The sequence below is a fragment of the Nannochloropsis gaditana genome (genome assembly GCF_000240725.1).
Source record: "Nannochloropsis gaditana CCMP526 unplaced genomic scaffold scaffold010, whole genome shotgun sequence".
NCBI classification, from domain to species: domain Eukaryota; class Eustigmatophyceae; order Eustigmatales; family Monodopsidaceae; genus Microchloropsis; species Microchloropsis gaditana.
The window spans coordinates 41,963-59,091 of NW_005803943.1; the positions used below are offsets into that span (position 1 = coordinate 41,963).

Sequence of the window (17,129 nt, forward strand, 5' to 3'; positions counted from 1 at the left end):
TGCGCGCAGCTTGCATTTTTCTTTTCATCTTAAGCCTGCCGGTCCCTCCTCGTATACGTGCCGTTGAACCCCTTTCTCTTGCCTAGCTTTCTTTACTCTCCCCTGATCCCGCACTCGCTTTCTTCTTTGCTTCCTCCTGTTCCGCTTCGATGGAGGCGGAGAGTGCTGCCAGCGTGGCCTCGTCCAGCATACGCATGGGCCGACCCTGCGTGATGACGGCAACCTCCATGTTCTTGGCCCCGGAGTCCACCACCTCCAGCAGTGTCTTGACCGTCAAGCGGATGGCATTTTCTTCCTCCAGGTCATCCGCCCACTGCTTTTCAAGATACTCTTGCATGTTGGAAGAGTTTCGGCCGCCCACGGCTGTCGCCTTCCACGCCGAATAGGTGCCAGCAGGATCGGTCTGATAAAGCACGGCACTGCCGTCGGGGTTGGTCCCTGCGATGACACACGAGACGCCGAATGGCCGCACTCCCCCCCGTTGTGTGTACTTCTGCTGGGTGCGTGCAATGTATCGCGCCACATACTCTACTGTGGGCGCGTCCTCGTACGTGAGCCGGTAGCTCTGACACTCCAGGCGGGCCTTATTCACGAGCACGCGCGCATCCGCCGTCAGCCCCGCAAACGCCAGCGTCACATGCTCATCAATCTTACAAATCTTCTTTATGGTACGAGGATCATGCAATTTCGCTGTTGCGCGACGCTCCACCCCCAGAATAACAGAACTCTTCCCCCGTACGCCGACTGCAGACGACCCTCGTTTGACAGCTTCTATGGCATACTCCACTTGAAACAAGTGCCCATCCGGCGAGAAAACAGTAATTGCACGGTCATACCTGTGTTCGGAAATGTTCAAAAGGGAATAATGGTTCATGAGAGTGAACAAAATACATCTGTACAAATGGAGGAAAAAAAACGGCCAGGTCCTAGATAATGCAGAGCGGCCTGATAGGATCATAATATCCTGGAATCTCACTGCGGTCACAGAGTAAGAAGGTCCTCCCTCGTAACATGAATATCATACATATTATGAATATGAATATGAATATACATCGATGTCGGAAAGATTGTGACCAAATTGCCCAGAGAAAAGGGCATTGCGGGACGCAGGGAGCAAATGGAGGCCTATCGCTAGAATTCGTCGTCTTCTTCATTAAATACGTACCGACTTGCCATGACTAAAGGAGCGCCCTCAGTCGAAAGGGGTCAAGTAGAGCTGTAATTGTTAAGAAGATGCGATGAGCGAGTGAAAGAGATCTCACCAAGGCAAACCAAGAAAGCAGCACGACCGGGGCGAGAGAGCGGAAGACGGCAAGCTTCTTCTCGAGCGACGGCTTCCTTCTCACTGCCGCCCTCCCCCGGTGGTCAAGAACGATCTGCCTACCCCGTGATTCCGCCACTCCGATTCCATGAACGGGAAGGACGTGGGATATTTTCACATGTTTAGTTGCCAAGGTCTCAGTTGGACATGGTGCATGGGTTGTAGAATAACTGCGCCTGTTGATGGCGACTTGTCTCGATCTCAAGCCGGAATTCCGAGCAAGTGGCGCGTCCAGGTCACGACACAGAATGACGCTCCAAACCCGCAAGCATCGCGTTATACGAAATATGACAGTTTTTCAATGTGAGACTCTCCGGCACAAGACAAGCACTGATTATGAGAGACTTTGCTGTCTTGCAACTTTGTGGGAGAGCTTCGTACCAACAAAAAGGAATGGGCCCAGCAGCAACAATTATGGAATCACTTCACAAAGACAATCTACAATGAGTTCACTCTTCTTTTCCTCTCACGTGAAGATATTTTGAGAGGTTTTGTTGTGTTTGTGAGGGAAAAAATGGAGCAAGCTGTTTCGTGAACCAATTCATTTGTTTAAAAGCACTCGTACATTACATGGCACACGAGTCGCGCGGTTCGGGAACGGAAGTATTCCTGAAGCTGCCATGCCTTGTAATGCATCTTCATACCTTTTAGCGAGCCAAATGATATCATGATATACATTTTGAACGAAATATCGTATGTTTCAGTGTACAGGAACGAAGGCTCGCAATGAGTATTGCGGATGAAGCACTGTTTCACTCTTGCCTGGCCCTCGTCATGCTGGCCTCGGGCTTTGGTACTGCATTTATCCTCATGATGCGCCCAGCTCCATACGGCCGGTACTCTGAGGCCCGCGGATGGGGACCGCTCGTCAACGCCAAGCTTGCTTGGTTTCTAATGGAGAGTCCTAACGTATTCGTCACAGCGGCTCTCTGGCTGTGGGGCGACAAGGCTGCGACCAGGAGCGTCGCCAACCGGGCCCTAGTGAGCCTCTTCCTCCTGCACTATGTGAACCGCGCTTTCCTTTACCCCCTCCGAATGGCCCCCAGCAGGCCCATGCCCTTGAGCGTAATGCTCATGGCCTGGACCTTCTGCTCCCTCAACAGCTACCTGCAGGCCCGCTCTCTCTCCAGGCTCCACGTTTTCCCAGGCCACTGGCTCTCCCACCCGACCTTCATCGCGGGACTCGGCATCTTTTTTCTCGGCTTCTACATCAATCTTGATTCAGATCATATCTTGCGTCAATTGAGAGATGGCATGCCGCGCGGGACCGACAAGGAAGCTCCAAACTCGCGGACGCGGCCCATGGCCTCCCACGGAGCCTCCTTCCCAAAGCCCGAGGACTTCCAACTCGCTGCACGCCCTTATTCCATCCCCCGGGGTGGCCTCTTCGAGTATGTTTCAGCCGCCAATTTCTTGGGCGAGATGGTGGAGTGGACCGGCTTCGCTATCGCCTGTGGCGGGAGCCTCGCGAGTGTGACATTCGCCGCCTTCACCGTGCTCAATTTGGCCCCTCGTGCCTGGCACCATCACCTATGGTACAGGCAATACTTTGGGCATAAATACCCACCGAGTCGCAAGGCGCTCATTCCTTTTGTGATCTAGTTAAAGAAGAAAAAACGAGTTCGCCTGTGGAAGGTCCACCTGCCGAGTACCACCTGGTTGCCCGTTTCCTTTCACATGTCCATATCGCCGCCACCGTCATCATTCTTTGGAAGGAAATGCGATGACGCGCTGCTCCCGCTTCCGTCCATGCGCTGCGACTCTGTCACCGGCCACGGGGCGTCGCATAGAGAGAGCGGAGGGGCCGCGGGACCACCAGGCGTGGCGCGCAGCATCGAGCGACGAATTAGGTTCTCGATTTTTTCCTCCACCTTGTCCCGTGGTGGACGTCGCTTGTACAAGATATTCAGCATGGTGGCACGCGGATCATCCTCGTCGATGCGAGAAACGTCCTGCGTGCCCCTGCGAAACGCGTCCTTTGCCAGGTCCTTTTCATGTCCAGAAAACCTACTCCTGGTGTCTGATCTCCCGTTCAACACACCCGCCACTTCGTCATCCCCCTCGCTCTCTTCACTGTCCATCTCTGTAGCGCCTTCATCGATGGACGGGGTCTGAGGAAATCCATGGGGCGCCGTCGACTTTCCAGCACCATTGGGGCCGGGGACGGGGGGGGGCACGCCAGGCCCACCACTCGAGCCAAAGACAGAGTCGGGACTTCCATGTAGAGGGGTCAGGTTATCATCTATTGGAGGTTGTAAACTGCTGCCAAGGTCGGGTAATTCTTCCCCGAAGCGCAGACCGCCCATACGTCGCTTGATCTCTAGAATATCCCGGTCCTCGTGTGGAATTTGCCGTTTGCGTGATGGAGAGGGGAAAGAGTAAGGGAAAGGCTCTCCGTCCGCAATTTGTGTGCGCATTTTCGATGGAAACCTGTCGCGCAGACTTGCCGAATGCTCTTTCCTACTTGAAACGTCAACGAAAAAGGGATGCGTTCGGCCTCCCAGGGTGAAGCGGCCTGTGTGAACGTGAGGGAATAAATAGACAGCTCGCAGTGCACGTAAGTTACAAATTAAGGTTTCGGCGTGTAGTATTGCTTTAATGAACGTCTGTGTGTTCCAGAGCCCAAAAATGATTCTGTTGTTATGTGCTCCGGGATTTGTCGTACTTTTCTTGTTCTAGAGGAATCGCCGTACAGTTGCTGCGGAGTATCGCACTTCTTCCCAGGCCACCATCTTGCGAAGTAATACATATCAGACCAAGTCTCGACAAACATTCTTTAAAACTTATAGACTACCATTTACTCTACCCTGACATTTTCAATCCAAATGTAAATTTTGTCCCGCTGATTTCTTCGTTCCCACAGGTCTAGAAGAAGAGAAGGACGTCGCGGTCATCACAGCTTGAACATACACTGCCGACTCCTTGAAAATCGACTTCTGCTTTCCTATCTTATTGAAGGCAGGCGAAAATCGTCCCTTGATCATGTCGACAAATAAAAGGTCGGCATGGGATGAAGCCATGGGACTGGCCGGCGCCGGCATAAAGCAGACCAAGAAAAAGGGAGCTAAGCGTTCATCAGGTCGACAAGCGGTACTGAGCAAGGCCATGCAGGTTGTGGACGAAGAAACACGGAGAGAGGTTCGGGACGCACGGCTAGAGGCCCTTGAAGCCGATAACTATGTGGAAAATGCTGGAGAAGAAATGGACGAGGCCTACGTAGACTCCGAGGTAGGGTGAATCGGGGGGCTGGTTGGATAGATGAGGTAGAAGGGCCCTCAATAGGAAAATCTCACTTCGACAAATATCGCAGGAGGAAGGGCGCCCTAAGGTCAAAAGGGAAGCTAAACGGAAGCGCTCTATGGCGCAAAGGCAGCAAATGGCAAACAAACTCATGTAAGGACCTTTATGTTGGAAAGAGTGGGATAACGGACTCAAGAGCTCTTCATCGCACCATTCGAACACACAGCTCAAGTTTTAGGAAGAAGCCTCTTGCTCAATGGGTCTATGAAGCGGTGCGTTGTGAAGATGCTTTCATGGAATCTTCGTGCATCCCGTCGTCCACCTTCGTGAGCCCAATATGTATTTCTCGTTTTACAAAGTCTTAATCGGATGCATGAGTGCCTTTTGCTTATCTCGTCAAGATTCCGCGTGTCTTAAATATTTTTCCATCCTTCTTAGGGCTACGAGCGCTCGAACGGTCCGAACTACCTGACGGCGGCGGCGCAGCCATCATCATTGCCGACGCGGTGCTTCTGCTCGGTTTGCGGGTACTGGGGCTTGTACACCTGCACTCGGTGCGGGATGAGATATTGCTCTAGCAAGTGCGCCGCAACACATAAGGAGACGAGATGTCTGAAATTTGCGACAAGCTGAAAGCAGAGCTCGGAAATAGCGACGTATGTAAATAAAACGTGTTTCAAAACGCCAAGTCATTTAGGAGTTCTTTACATACTTTTTTACATTATTTGTTTTATTTGCTCACGATCGTACCCGGTAAATATGCATTCAAAGGGGGGGGAAATTTCCTCTCAGGCAAACCACACAGGCCTTTTCCTGTAGGCAGAGAGAGTGAAATGCGTGGCCGCATGTGAAAAAAACAATCGATTTCCCATCGCCTGCACCCGAACACCCTTCACCGCTTACTCCCTCAGCATCTCCATTCAGCCGTCTGACTTCCTCGGTCCCATGTTCGTGCCCACGGTGCCGTGTGGGCCGACTGCGCACTACTTCCCTGCAGCAGTCAAGCTGACAGACCCCGCACAGATACTCCTCGGCCAGGTCATGGACGATGCCGACTCCGCCTTGCCCTTCCACTGGGTTCCAGGCACACGTCGAAGGAGTTTTGGCCCCATCTCGTTCTATTCCTACCGAGAACGCCGGTGGCTCTCGCATGCCCTCCTCCTTAGAGGGTGTATGCGTTGAGAGCTGCGGTCCCCTGGTACCATTCTCAACGAGGGCGATACCCAGCAACGAGGGTGGTAACACATTCAAACCTGCTACCGCAGAGGAGGCAGAACCCATGTCCCATATGTGGGTCTGAATGCGCGTCATCAGATCGCCGGCTACGATAGCTCGTCGCAAAAGCTCAAGACGTTGTCGCAAAGCCGCTTGCAATCGAGGCACGCCTGAACCCTCATCAGAGATAGGTGGAGCATTACCCTCCTTCGCTGCAGCGATAGTCGTGGAGAGGCATCTCATCGGAGAAATCAGGTCGTCCAACGGCGACAACGCTGTCCTACTAACGTCCTGTCCCGTGGCTGTGATGGCCGTCAAGCCTGCGGTGGTATGGTAGTCACGCCAGGCTTCGTCAACGTTGCGGGTGATCAGAAGGGCCGCAGTAGCAAACGTATGGCCGGCGTAGGGATCAACTTTCACCTTCTCTTTCCCGCGAGCGGCAAGTATATTCCGGATTAGCCAGGGCCTGAGGTGTGGGAAGAATACCCGATGCAGCTCAGTCACCACGGTCGGGGTGCCAAAAGACGGGGAGGCTACCACCTCGGGAAGAATAGCTACAGCCAGCGACAAGGGGAAAGCCGTTTCTTGCACGTGGCGGACAAGGGCCAACTCGTCCTCCTTATTTGCTGTGAGACGCTGCACAAGCGCCTTTTCCGCCTGCTGAAAGCGCCCCTCTTGCGGACCCAGGTTTCGGACTAAATACCAGAGCGCAAGCTCAAAACCACGCGCAAGACATGCCTTGACAGCTCCCTCTAGCATCACGTAGGCACCATACTCCTCGAGGAAGGCCAGTGCTTCCTCCTCCTGCCATTGGGTGGGCATGCCCTCTCCGCGTCTCGATCCTACGTGCAAGATTCCCAAACTGGCGTCAAAGCGCCCGCCCCCGTCCAACACCGCGCATCCCCCCGCGATATCCAAGCGAACCTCTTCGGTGCCGTCGCGATTGTCGTCCTTCTCGCTTCTTTGTTCCTTTGTTGAAACGCTTTTCTCCAATAAGGGCCAAACAGTGTGCATCTGAAAATAAAGTGTGGCAAGCTCGCAAGTGAGGAGATGGTGCTGTCGGATCATCTCAGCGTCGTCAGGATGTATGTGCTGACTTAAAAACGAGTCGCTGCTGTCCCATATCATATGCCGCTGCGAGGGAGGCAGCGGCTGAAAGCATCGTAGCCACTCCTGTAGCATGGTCTCGGAGGAACTAAGGATGGCGTGCGCTTGCTGCACTGCTATCGCCATGCCTGTCACGTGAGTCAGCTGAACAGGCGGCCAAGGCTTGCCTCCGGCAAGAAAAGGGAAATCTTCTGCCGCCACCTTGTCGCCCGCGCACCCGACCATTTCTGCCAAGGTGGCCTCCAGCACATGCGTCAAGACCTCCATGGCAGCCTCCAAATCCTGAGACTCCTTTCCCACTTGCTCTATATTCTCTCTCACTCCATCGCTTAGCTCTGCAAGCACGTCCGTCAATGGCACGGCTTCTAAGTACACTTGAATGGGCGAGCAAGGGGAGCTTTCAGGCATTGATGCCCCATATAATGCAGCTGACGACTCCTTGGGTTCCAACTCTTCGTCTTTCTTTGCTCGATATTCGATCCCTTTCTTGCTTGTGATGGCCGCCTTGCCTTGGGAATGAAATGTCGTGGTCCTAAGAAGGTCCTTGAAATAAAGCAGCCCCAAATACTCCCGTGCGATGTCACGTGGCGTCCGACCACCGGCTTTTATTCTCGCGTGCGCTGAGCATCGCTCGAGAGACATCTTAAGATCTGCCGGAGGGTTCGACGCCAGTGCTTGGACTCGACTGAGCAATGCTCCAAAGTGCTGGTCATCGTAGAATCGCGAATCATTAGCGCGATCCATTGTCGTCCAGAGCGTCCGGACATCCCGCGCGATCCGGTCCAGGTCGTTTTCCATCTCTTCAGCCGCCAAGACTAGTCCCAAGCTCATATCAGACCGGAAAAATTCACCCCACCTCTTTTTTTCCGACGCTGCAATGGCACACTTCTGCTGCGTACTTCTGCTCTTCTCCTCCTCTTCTCGTATCTTTGACTTCCAAGGCAATAGGGTCGAAGTGAGGAAGTGCTGGATCAAGGACTGCTGATGCCTGAGTTGGTCGGCTCCATTGCTTAGTCCATGCTTCGGAAGGGTTACGCCCATTTCTAGGATCTTTTCTATCGCCCGCTCCTGGTCCTGCATCAATGCAGCCGGGGCCTGCGACGGCGGGAACGACAGAGAGCTCGGCTCGCCACCAGGCCTGGAAGGGCTTCTCTCCTCTTTGGCAGGCCCGCCTCCACTCCCTCCGGCTCCACCCAAACCAAGCCCTACGAGCGATCGAGTCCAGCTTGATGCCTCCTTCGCCATGAAACGGAGCAGAATCTCCGTGTCCTCCTCCCGGGCCAGAGCCAGGAGCACGCCCAGCTTGTCCTTCAACGCCAGAGGCTCCAGGGCGATGCCGTTCACCGCCAGCAGCGCGTCGCCTGCTCTAATGCGGCCACAGAGCTGAGCGGGACTAGGCCGGCCGTCCGCCAAAAAGGCGAGCCCTCGCACCACCACACCGTTCCCGACAAATGCCAGGTCCAGACCCAACCCGCCGCTGGCCACGAGCTGCACCTCGTATTCCAGGGCGGCGAGGGCCGAAATGGCGGATCCCACATTCGCGCCCCCCCCCTCCAGCTCCTCGACGCCAGCTACCCTGGACAGGGAAGCTATCCCGTTCCCAGCGACCTCCCCTTCCTGCCGCTCCCGCCATCTCTGACCCAGGCCCCCGTACAGGACGGGCGTTTCCCGCAGGTCCGCCATCGCAGACGGCAAGGCTGTGACAGATCCGCTGTTGTATTCACTTATCCTGGGGCTGGCCGCACACTCGTCTCTCGGAGAAAGCACCCGCCGACTCTCCAGCAGCAGTTCTTCGGCCATGGCCATCAGCTTCAAGGACGTGGAGTCCAGCGCGCTCTTACCCAGAGCCGCCTCCGAGGCCGGCGCAGCCCTCACCAGAAACTGTCGAACGTCCGCACACAGAGCCTCAGCCTCTCCCAAGAGCTTTGCAGCCCCTGGGTCGCTCCCTGGCACTGCAGAAGGCTCCTGGCTCGCATGCTGCTCGGACGGCAAGGAGAGATGCGTCCGTGCGCGCTCCCCGACCTCCCGCACCGCGCCCAGCACTCTTTCCATCTTCAACCGCATCTTTTCTGCTTGACGAGCATGCTGACTACGCCAGGCACGCTGCAGAAGGGCTGCAGCTTCTCGCCTCTCTGCGGCCCGGCCGTCCGTTCCGTCTGCAGGCTCCAAGCTCACGTTCAGCATGCCCACCGCCTTCTCCCGTCCCCGCAACACCGCCAGCGTCAGGACTGCGCCACTGCCCGGCAGAACGGCAAGATCGTAAGCACCGCCGCCCCAGATGGGGACGGTTTGTAGACGCTCGAGAGAGATCAGCGCCAGGCCGCCTGAGTGCGACCAGCTGAGGAGGCAAGGACCTCCTGGCGGCGGGAAGCGCGTCATCACGAGGCGGCCGCCGAAGGGCCCGGCTGACGGGGCATTCCGCGCACTCTCTGCGTCCTTTTGCTCACCGTCAGCAGGGTCGTGATCCGCGGGTAGCGGCGTCGGGACGAGCAGGGGGGCGAGTGTCTGGACCGCATTCTCGGACCCCAGGTCGATGACCCAAAACCTTTCTCGAGGACGGCCAACGTACAAGTAGAGTTTCTCAAGCTGCTGGCCCCTGCTGTCCATGAGAGGCTGTAGCGTCGCTCCATATATGCTCTTCCCCGAGGTGGCGGTTCCGCCCCCTTCTACTTGGATGGAGTAGAGCAGGCTCCTGCTCAATGTCCGGTTCAAGAGGTGCACGTTGCATCGCCGCGCGTGGCTGGCCAGCAAGATTCCATCCGCCGGGATGTCGCCCGCGCGCTGCATGCCTGAGGGTAATGGTCCCGTTACAGCAAGAAATATCAACTGCACAGTATCCGACTCTTCTTGGTGCAAGACAGAGCTGGACGGGCTCGCCTGAAACAGGCCCAGGAGGGGGCCCAGGGACCTCCGACCAGGCGACCCTCCTCGCCCGCCCCCTGCGACACTATCACCGCCACCAGCGCCGTGCTCACTTGGGCCGTCATGTCGAGCGAGTAGCATTTCAACAACCGTGCCTCCATCGCAACCCGAGTAAAGCCGCTGCCCTAGGTCATCCCACGCAAGGCATCTGACTGATCCTTGGTGGAGGATATGGCTGTGAAGCAATCGTTGCGGCTGCCCTCCATCAAAATTCAGCAGCAGCACGTTCACAGCTCCTAATATGTTACCCACCGCCAAGATGCGCTGTGTGGGATCTAACTTAATGCAAGTGACTTTCACATTTACGTGCTGGCTTCCCTTTGGAGGGATTAGCGCTTTTTGAAGTCGGCAGTTGCCGCCAGCCCCGTCGTGCCGATAAACGTCGACAACACCCGTATTCGAGCCACAAACAAGATACTGATAAGAGATGTGTACACAAGTGTACTCTATACGAATGTTGCTGTCGTCTCCTGGTGCCACAGTCCGCAGTACGTCGCGGTAGGACACGAGGCAGGAATGCGGGCTCGTCCCGTGATCTTGAGCATCCTCCTCGGTCTCTTTCGACTTCTGCGCAATCGGCTTCAAATCATAAGCAGTTACCATCCCATGAGCTGGACGTGAAAGGAAAAGGACTGTGAGCTCGAGATAGACGGCGCGGGGCGCAGGCTAAGTACGGGAAGGAGTGCATCATGGTGGCGGCATGTTGGCAGCTGGCACGTGACGCCATGCTTACCCCCCGCCTTGCTAGGGGCAGCGTGCCGCGGGTGCAAAAGCAATGACAAGTGCAGGAATCGTGGTTCAGGGGAACGAATCAAGTACGTGAAATACATTGAACACTTTAATTGTGCGGTTCCGTGACGGCTTCCTATTGGTCACGATCAGGCCGCCTTCATGACTTTGTTCAGAAGCTTCTCACTCAAATCCCAAACTCGCTGCGCCTTGGCAGTGTCTTGAGCTTCCTTACTAATCGTCTGGCTTGAGAAGAGATCTTTCGGCTTCCCGGGCGGCGTGGCCAAAAACACTGCCGACGTGTCTTCTAACTCGGGTGCCTCTACCATGTAAACCAGACAGTCACCCCCTTCTGATATGGTTGTTCCTACGCCTAGAACGTTCACAGCGAAAAAATTGAACAAGCCCACGAAAAGCTGATTTTGGGATCTGAATAATCCTGTTGATGGGATCAGACCCGGGGAGAAGCAATCACAGCGTACTTTACTCTTCCGATCAAGCAGTCGACGACTCATCTCTTGAGTGAAAAGGACGTTGAGAAGCTTGGAGTCCTTATATGCTTTATCGCCGGAATAGGATCCGCCATCCACCATTTCAAATCGTTTGCCTTTTTCTAGAAAATCCGTAAAGCCCTTGAGATTGCCCAGCGTCGCTCCGGGACCTACATTTCCCCCAGGGGTGGATGGATCATGCACAGAACTGGCTGTCACGACCAGGCGTGGGTGAGCCAGGGACGACTTTTCCAGGTTAGGGAGCAATTTTTGTGCAAGAAGAAAGTGTCCAAAGTGGTTCACTCCAATCGTTTCTTCGAAACCTTCAGCGGTAAAGTGTGGCATGGTTTCAGAGGTGCTCATGGCCACACCGGCATTCAGGCAAAGAGCGTCGATTGGCCGATTTCCCCACGCTTCCACGAGCCTTTCGACGGAAGATAGACTCGAGAGATCGCACTCAAAAGCGCCCGCTGCATTCGATACCCTTGCCGCCTCTTTGGCCTTCGACAAGGTGCGACACGCCACGAAGACGTCATGGCCTGCAGCGGCAAGCTTTTTCGATGCATCCAATCCAATGCCCGAATTCGCGCCCGTGATCAAGATTGTTTTTTTCCCTTGTCCACCGGTGAGCCCGCCGCTGGCGTTCAAAGAAGGGACCCGCGCTTGCACTGAACCAGTAGATACAATTGTGAGTCCTGAAGCAAGCGCTGCGAGCCCTTGCGTGATGACATCTTTCCGACTCTTTTGCTTGGCTTCGCCTGGCTTTTGAATAGCGCGCAATCTATGCATGTCAGGCTTTCTAAACGAGAATTTCCCGGGTACTCGAAAAGCAAAAGTTTTGTTCGCCAGCATGATCATGAACACGATCCCTAGAAGTCCAGGCCTTCCACTCATCAACTGCATTCCTAATTTGAGTTCTATGTGTCGTCCTAATGCCTGTGAGAGTCAGTGTTGTGTGTATAGGCCGCGTTCGCGTGTTGCGTGGATAGAGTAGACCTACGAAAGGAGAAGCAACGGAGCTGAAGCCTTGCGGCATCGCTGTTCTTGCTTACGCCCTTTTCATCACTCGTTGTCCTGGGAATCGTCCTCATGAGGCCTCTCGTGCAGCAATTTATGAGGAGATTGCTCAATCTGCGTCTTTACTGATAGCACAACAGCAAATTGGTCATGCACACACTCAAGATAATGCGCGGGAGGGTTCAACCTCCCCTGTCCTTGATGCAGACCTTTGAGTTATCCAAGATTGCTAGAAGGTAAATCGGTAGTGTAGGAGCTAATCCAACAATGCCAATATTTTAATATTGATGTAATAAGCCCTTACGCGTAATTTTTTTTTAAAAGCGACTTTACGCGCGGAATTGGGAGCACTAGTACAGCCCGGCTCGGAAAACCCTCGAGTCAGGGAGCTTACAAGGGCAGCATCGATCCAAAGCCCGACCTGCCGCCAGATATATCGGATAAAGAAGCCGCACGCTTGAAAAAGGTAGAAAAAATCAAGGAAGAAATTCGACGGGGTTACTTTTACGAATTGGGCCAGATCAATCGGACGAAAAGTAAACTATTTGAGGCGGACAAGGAGTTGGTGCCGCCGCAGAAAGCCCTCAAGTTCCCATCCTTCCAGGCTGAGTCACTGCTGGGGGTGACACACCAATTCGGGGCTCTTCTCAGGCAGACGAATAACCAGGTTTCGCTTGTGGGAGTATCATTTCGGGACTCCGGTTTCCGTGTACTTCCTGACTGGATAAAGCCTTTCCTCGAGGAGTTTGCGCAGACCCCGGCAATGACGGTGTTACAGGTCTCATTCGAGGACAGAAGTTGGCTGAAGGTGAGGAGCCCTCTGACCCTGTGTGCTATTGGCAACCTTTACCAGTCATGCTCATCATTTTCACAACGAAACACGTAGCTGCTTAAATTCCTCCTCGTGAACGGGCAGAAGGCTAGCATTGAGCGCGAGCGCCACGGACAATCCTTTTTGCGGTTTGGATCCACTCAGGACATTCGCGAAGGCATGGGAATCGACAACCGAATGGTTGGCTACGTTTTCTTGGTTGATAAGCTTGGGCGCATGCGCTGGAGGTAAGGATCTCGAAGCGAACAGCTTGGAACGAATCGTCCCTTCTCACGGTTCCTCCCCTCGACATCACAGAGGAACGGGGCGGCCTAGCGACGAAGAGATAGGATCGATGCTCAAATGTGCTCACGAACTTTTTGAGGAACAGGCGTCCACTGGAAAGACGAAACGGCTCCAAGGCAAAATAAGTACGAGGGCTTGAGGAGACGTGCCACATCAGAAACCCCACGTTTACGATAACATTACTTTGTTGTTTTACAGCTCGGTACCGCCGTTCTCTCTCTTATAAATTGACGTACTTGCTTTTTCGAATCGTCTACTACAATGTTGCCAGTAGAACTATCCGCCAATAGATTCTCGTCCACAGACAGCACCTCGAGGCTAGACAGCTGTAGGACGGAAGGCGGGAGCTCCCGCAAAAGGTTGTTTGACAAATCTAGATACCGAAGGCTTTGCAGTTTGAACACTTCCTCCGGTAAGACCGTAAGATTGTTATTGCTCAGGACAAGGCGCTCGAGGGCAGGTGTTTGCGAAAGGGTCCTGGCAAGTCGGCAGATGCATGGCTCCCCGACTTTCTCACACATCAGATTGACACATCTCAAATCTTCACTTGAGGAAAGTATCAACTCCCGCAAGCGTTTCCCCGCCCGCGTGGCTTCAGACAGGCTCTTTGCAACGAGGAGCTGGGATGTTTGCAAAAAAGTTCGTGGTAAATTCATCCTTTAGTGGTACAAGCATAAATACCACCCATCTTACCTTACGTGACATAACAGACCCCTCTCGCGTGATGAGCTAGTGGCTCCTGGAAGCACCTGTTTGGCTTTTGAAGTGGCAAGGGTACCGTCAAGAGCGCCATGGCTAAGTTTGTAGCTGCACGACACGAAAAGATGCGATAAATCGGACTGCATCGCGCTGCAGTTAAGCCGAAGCCGGGCGTACCGCCTCGCTGAGGCAGGGAAACCGGGGAGGAGGATGCTGATGACGGTGACGGTGATGACGGCGATGATGTGATGGAAAAGGCCCTTCGGCGGGTGGCTGTGGGTGGCGGCTGGAGGGAGCGAGGGGTAGAGAACGCGCCGCGAGCGCCATACACGACAAAACGTGCCTTAGCGCGTATTGAGATCATTTGCAAAGCGCATCGATGGTCGTAGGGCTGCTTTTTCCGCGGTCGCATTAATTGGGTGGGAGCGTGTTCGACCTTCTTGGTGCAATGTCGTCCCCCTGCTCCTTTCCTTACCCGTTCCTCCTTGCCGGTGATGTATACCCGAAGTCAATTTCATTCACACTGTAGACGCAACATTTCGACATCTTTTTAACACAGACACACTTCTTGCTAGCACAATGGGCCCTCCTCCTGCGGCTCCCGGTGAGATCAAGACTGGTAAGTTCGCTTTCGGGACAGGTTATGGATAGAGGAGGTGGATGAGTGGTGCGGTTCACAGCCTTCCATCACCAGACAAGCAAACGTGACATTAATCCTCGTTCATTTCATCTGTTCATTCTTTACATAGTCGTACTTCGTGCCGTCGGAGGCGAAGTGGGTTCAGCGTCTACACTGGCGCCCAAAGTAGGCCCCCTCGGTCTGTCCCCCAAGAAGGTGGGCGAGGACATCCAAAAGGCGACCATGGACTGGAAAGGGCTCAAGGTGACAGTGAAGCTGACCATCCAAAATCGTCAGGCTACGGTTTCACTGCTGCCCTCCGCCTCCTCGATGATCATTCGGGCCTTAAAGGAGCCCCCGCGCGACCGGAAGAAGGAGAAGAACATTAAGCACAGCGGGAACCTCACCATGGACGACATCATCAGCATCGCTCGCACCATGAGGCCTCGTTCTATGGCCCGCACATTGTCTGGCACAGTCAAAGAAATCTTGGGAACGGCAAACTCAGTAGGATGCACGGTGCAGGGGGAGGCACCTACGGAAATTCAATCCAAGATCGATTCGGGCGACATCACTATTCCAGATGAGTAGAAGGAGGCCTGGGGCTCGGGAGCTTGCCAAAGGGATGAGGCCAATTGTCTTTGTCAATTAGGATGCCGGAGGTCGGTTTCTTGCCTGGCGACAGGCCGGAGTGCGCGTAGCTCTCGTCCACAGAGGGGTGTGTAAGGTGAAAAGAAAAAATGAAAAGTCTTGGAAGCACATGTTGCCCAAGCTGCGTGTCAGTTCCTTTTGCATGTTGTGATTGACACTCTAACCATTTTCTTTGTATATTTACGTGCGAATTCTAACAATCGCAGCAACGCCAACTACCTAACTTGCCCCTCTGTGCCCAAGCAGGTGTGAGACGTGTCCATCGGGGGTAATTCAAGGGGTTCGATATCATCCACGCTAACTTCGTACACTTTTCCCAGGTAGCTGTACCGCACGTACAGGCGCGTTCGAGCCTTCAGCTTAGCTTCAGGTGGGCGTGGAGGCCGCAGAGGCGCCCGGAAGGCGGTTGCTGAGCTCTTGTCCGGCTCGCTGCCGTCCGAGGACGTGGATGGGTCGTAGAGCCAGGTGGGGTTTGCGCTCACGTCGTAGAATCCCAGCATGCCTGCCTTGCTACCCGGCGGCAGCTGCAACCTCGATTTGTTCACAAAAAATTGCAAGGGAACGCGCACGTCCAAGGCGGTTGCCCGGTCCAGGGCCTGCTCCTTGTCCCGGCTGAGCAGGTACCACTCTGGGTCTGGCGGGGCCTTCTGCGGCATGCTGGAGGTGCCGTAGCGGGCCTCCAAGATGACTAGACCGCCTAGTCCCTTCATCGCACGTTTCTCCACCTGTGCCTTGCGGATCGATGCCTCCGCCATGAGCCGTACCTGCGCTGCCGCGTTCCGGCGCCCGCGGGCCTGTCTCTCCGAGACCTCTCGCTCCAGCATCCGCAGCTGTCGCTGTATGCGAGCCTTCTCAAAGGGACGTACGAGCAGCACTAGGCCGGCATTAAGTCCCGCGCTCAGAAGGCTCCCAACCAGGACGGACCAAGGATCGAGGTGCGGAGAGATCTTGATTGGGACGTGGACGTGGTGACGGCCCTTGCGGGCCTGGATGCTGACTGTCACGCCGTCCATTCCCACGCCCAGACCCAGGTTGATTGTCGCCAGGCTGGAGAGGTTCCGCGTTGCCCCTAAGAGACACTCAACGCCCCGGGTGCCAAGCTTGCCTACACACTTGACGAGCACGGCGTTGGAGATGCGGTTTTCGTAAATACCCTTCACTGCCACCTCGGAGTCCGACACTCGCAGCCGGCCCGTCAGCTCCCGCTTGCCATTAGAGGACGTCAATCCAAAGCCTATCGCCTCATCCTCCCCACTTCCTGCTGTCAGGTCCACTGTGCCCGTCAAGCTCGCGCTCATGCGCCGCGAGGAGGCCAACTTCAGGCCGAGATTCCCGTTCTCGGCGCAGGACAGAGAGGCTCGCACGTTCACGGCACCGGAGAGCTCCCGCGAAGATTCTATGGTAAGCTTTCTCTTCTGACTAAGCAAATATGTGCAGGATACCCAAGTTGCTTTGCTGAGCTGTAAGCGTGCACCCACGTACCCCATCCCCATCCCCACAGCCTTCCGGTTGATCACGAAGATCCCGGCGAACAGACTCGTCGCGCCGGTCAAGGGGACTTCCACTTGCTGCTCCACGGACAACTGTTTCAAACGGGGTGGCTGCAAAGGTCTTGGTATCTCCATGTGCACCGTGACTGTACCTGAGGAGCCTTGAGCACTCAATGCAGAGTACTGCATCTCCTCGGCAGAGAGGTCCTCTAAAATGTAGGCCACCTCACACGGGAAGCGAAGCGGTAGCATTTCATGTTGTGGCACGGCTTGGAGAAGACGTAAACCGCGCTCTCCAAATTTATCATATGCTTGGCGCATGAGAGGATCCGTCAATACTTTGTACGCCCTGTCGATTTTTAAAAATTGGGCCTCAGAGTCCTCTCGCAAGGGGGGGTCCACCCGATCAGGATGATATGAGGAAGCCACACGCAAGTAAGCCGCTCTGATCTCTTCTGATGATGCTGAAGGTGGCACATTTAGCGCTTTATATAGCTCGCGTTGATTGCTT

General features: G+C 54.8%; 1 protein-coding gene across 1 annotated transcript; it reads right to left on the bottom strand.

Moving 5' to 3' along the window:
• Window positions 1–16,827: 16,827 nt before the first annotated feature.
• NGA_2045800 (chaperone protein) lies at window positions 16,828–17,078 on the bottom strand (the record flags this gene model as incomplete). Its single annotated transcript, XM_005856292.1, has 1 exon — window positions 16,828–17,078. A coding segment is annotated over one exon (251 nt), but the record flags the coding sequence as incomplete, so codon positions are not given.
• Window positions 17,079–17,129: the final 51 nt, after the last annotated feature.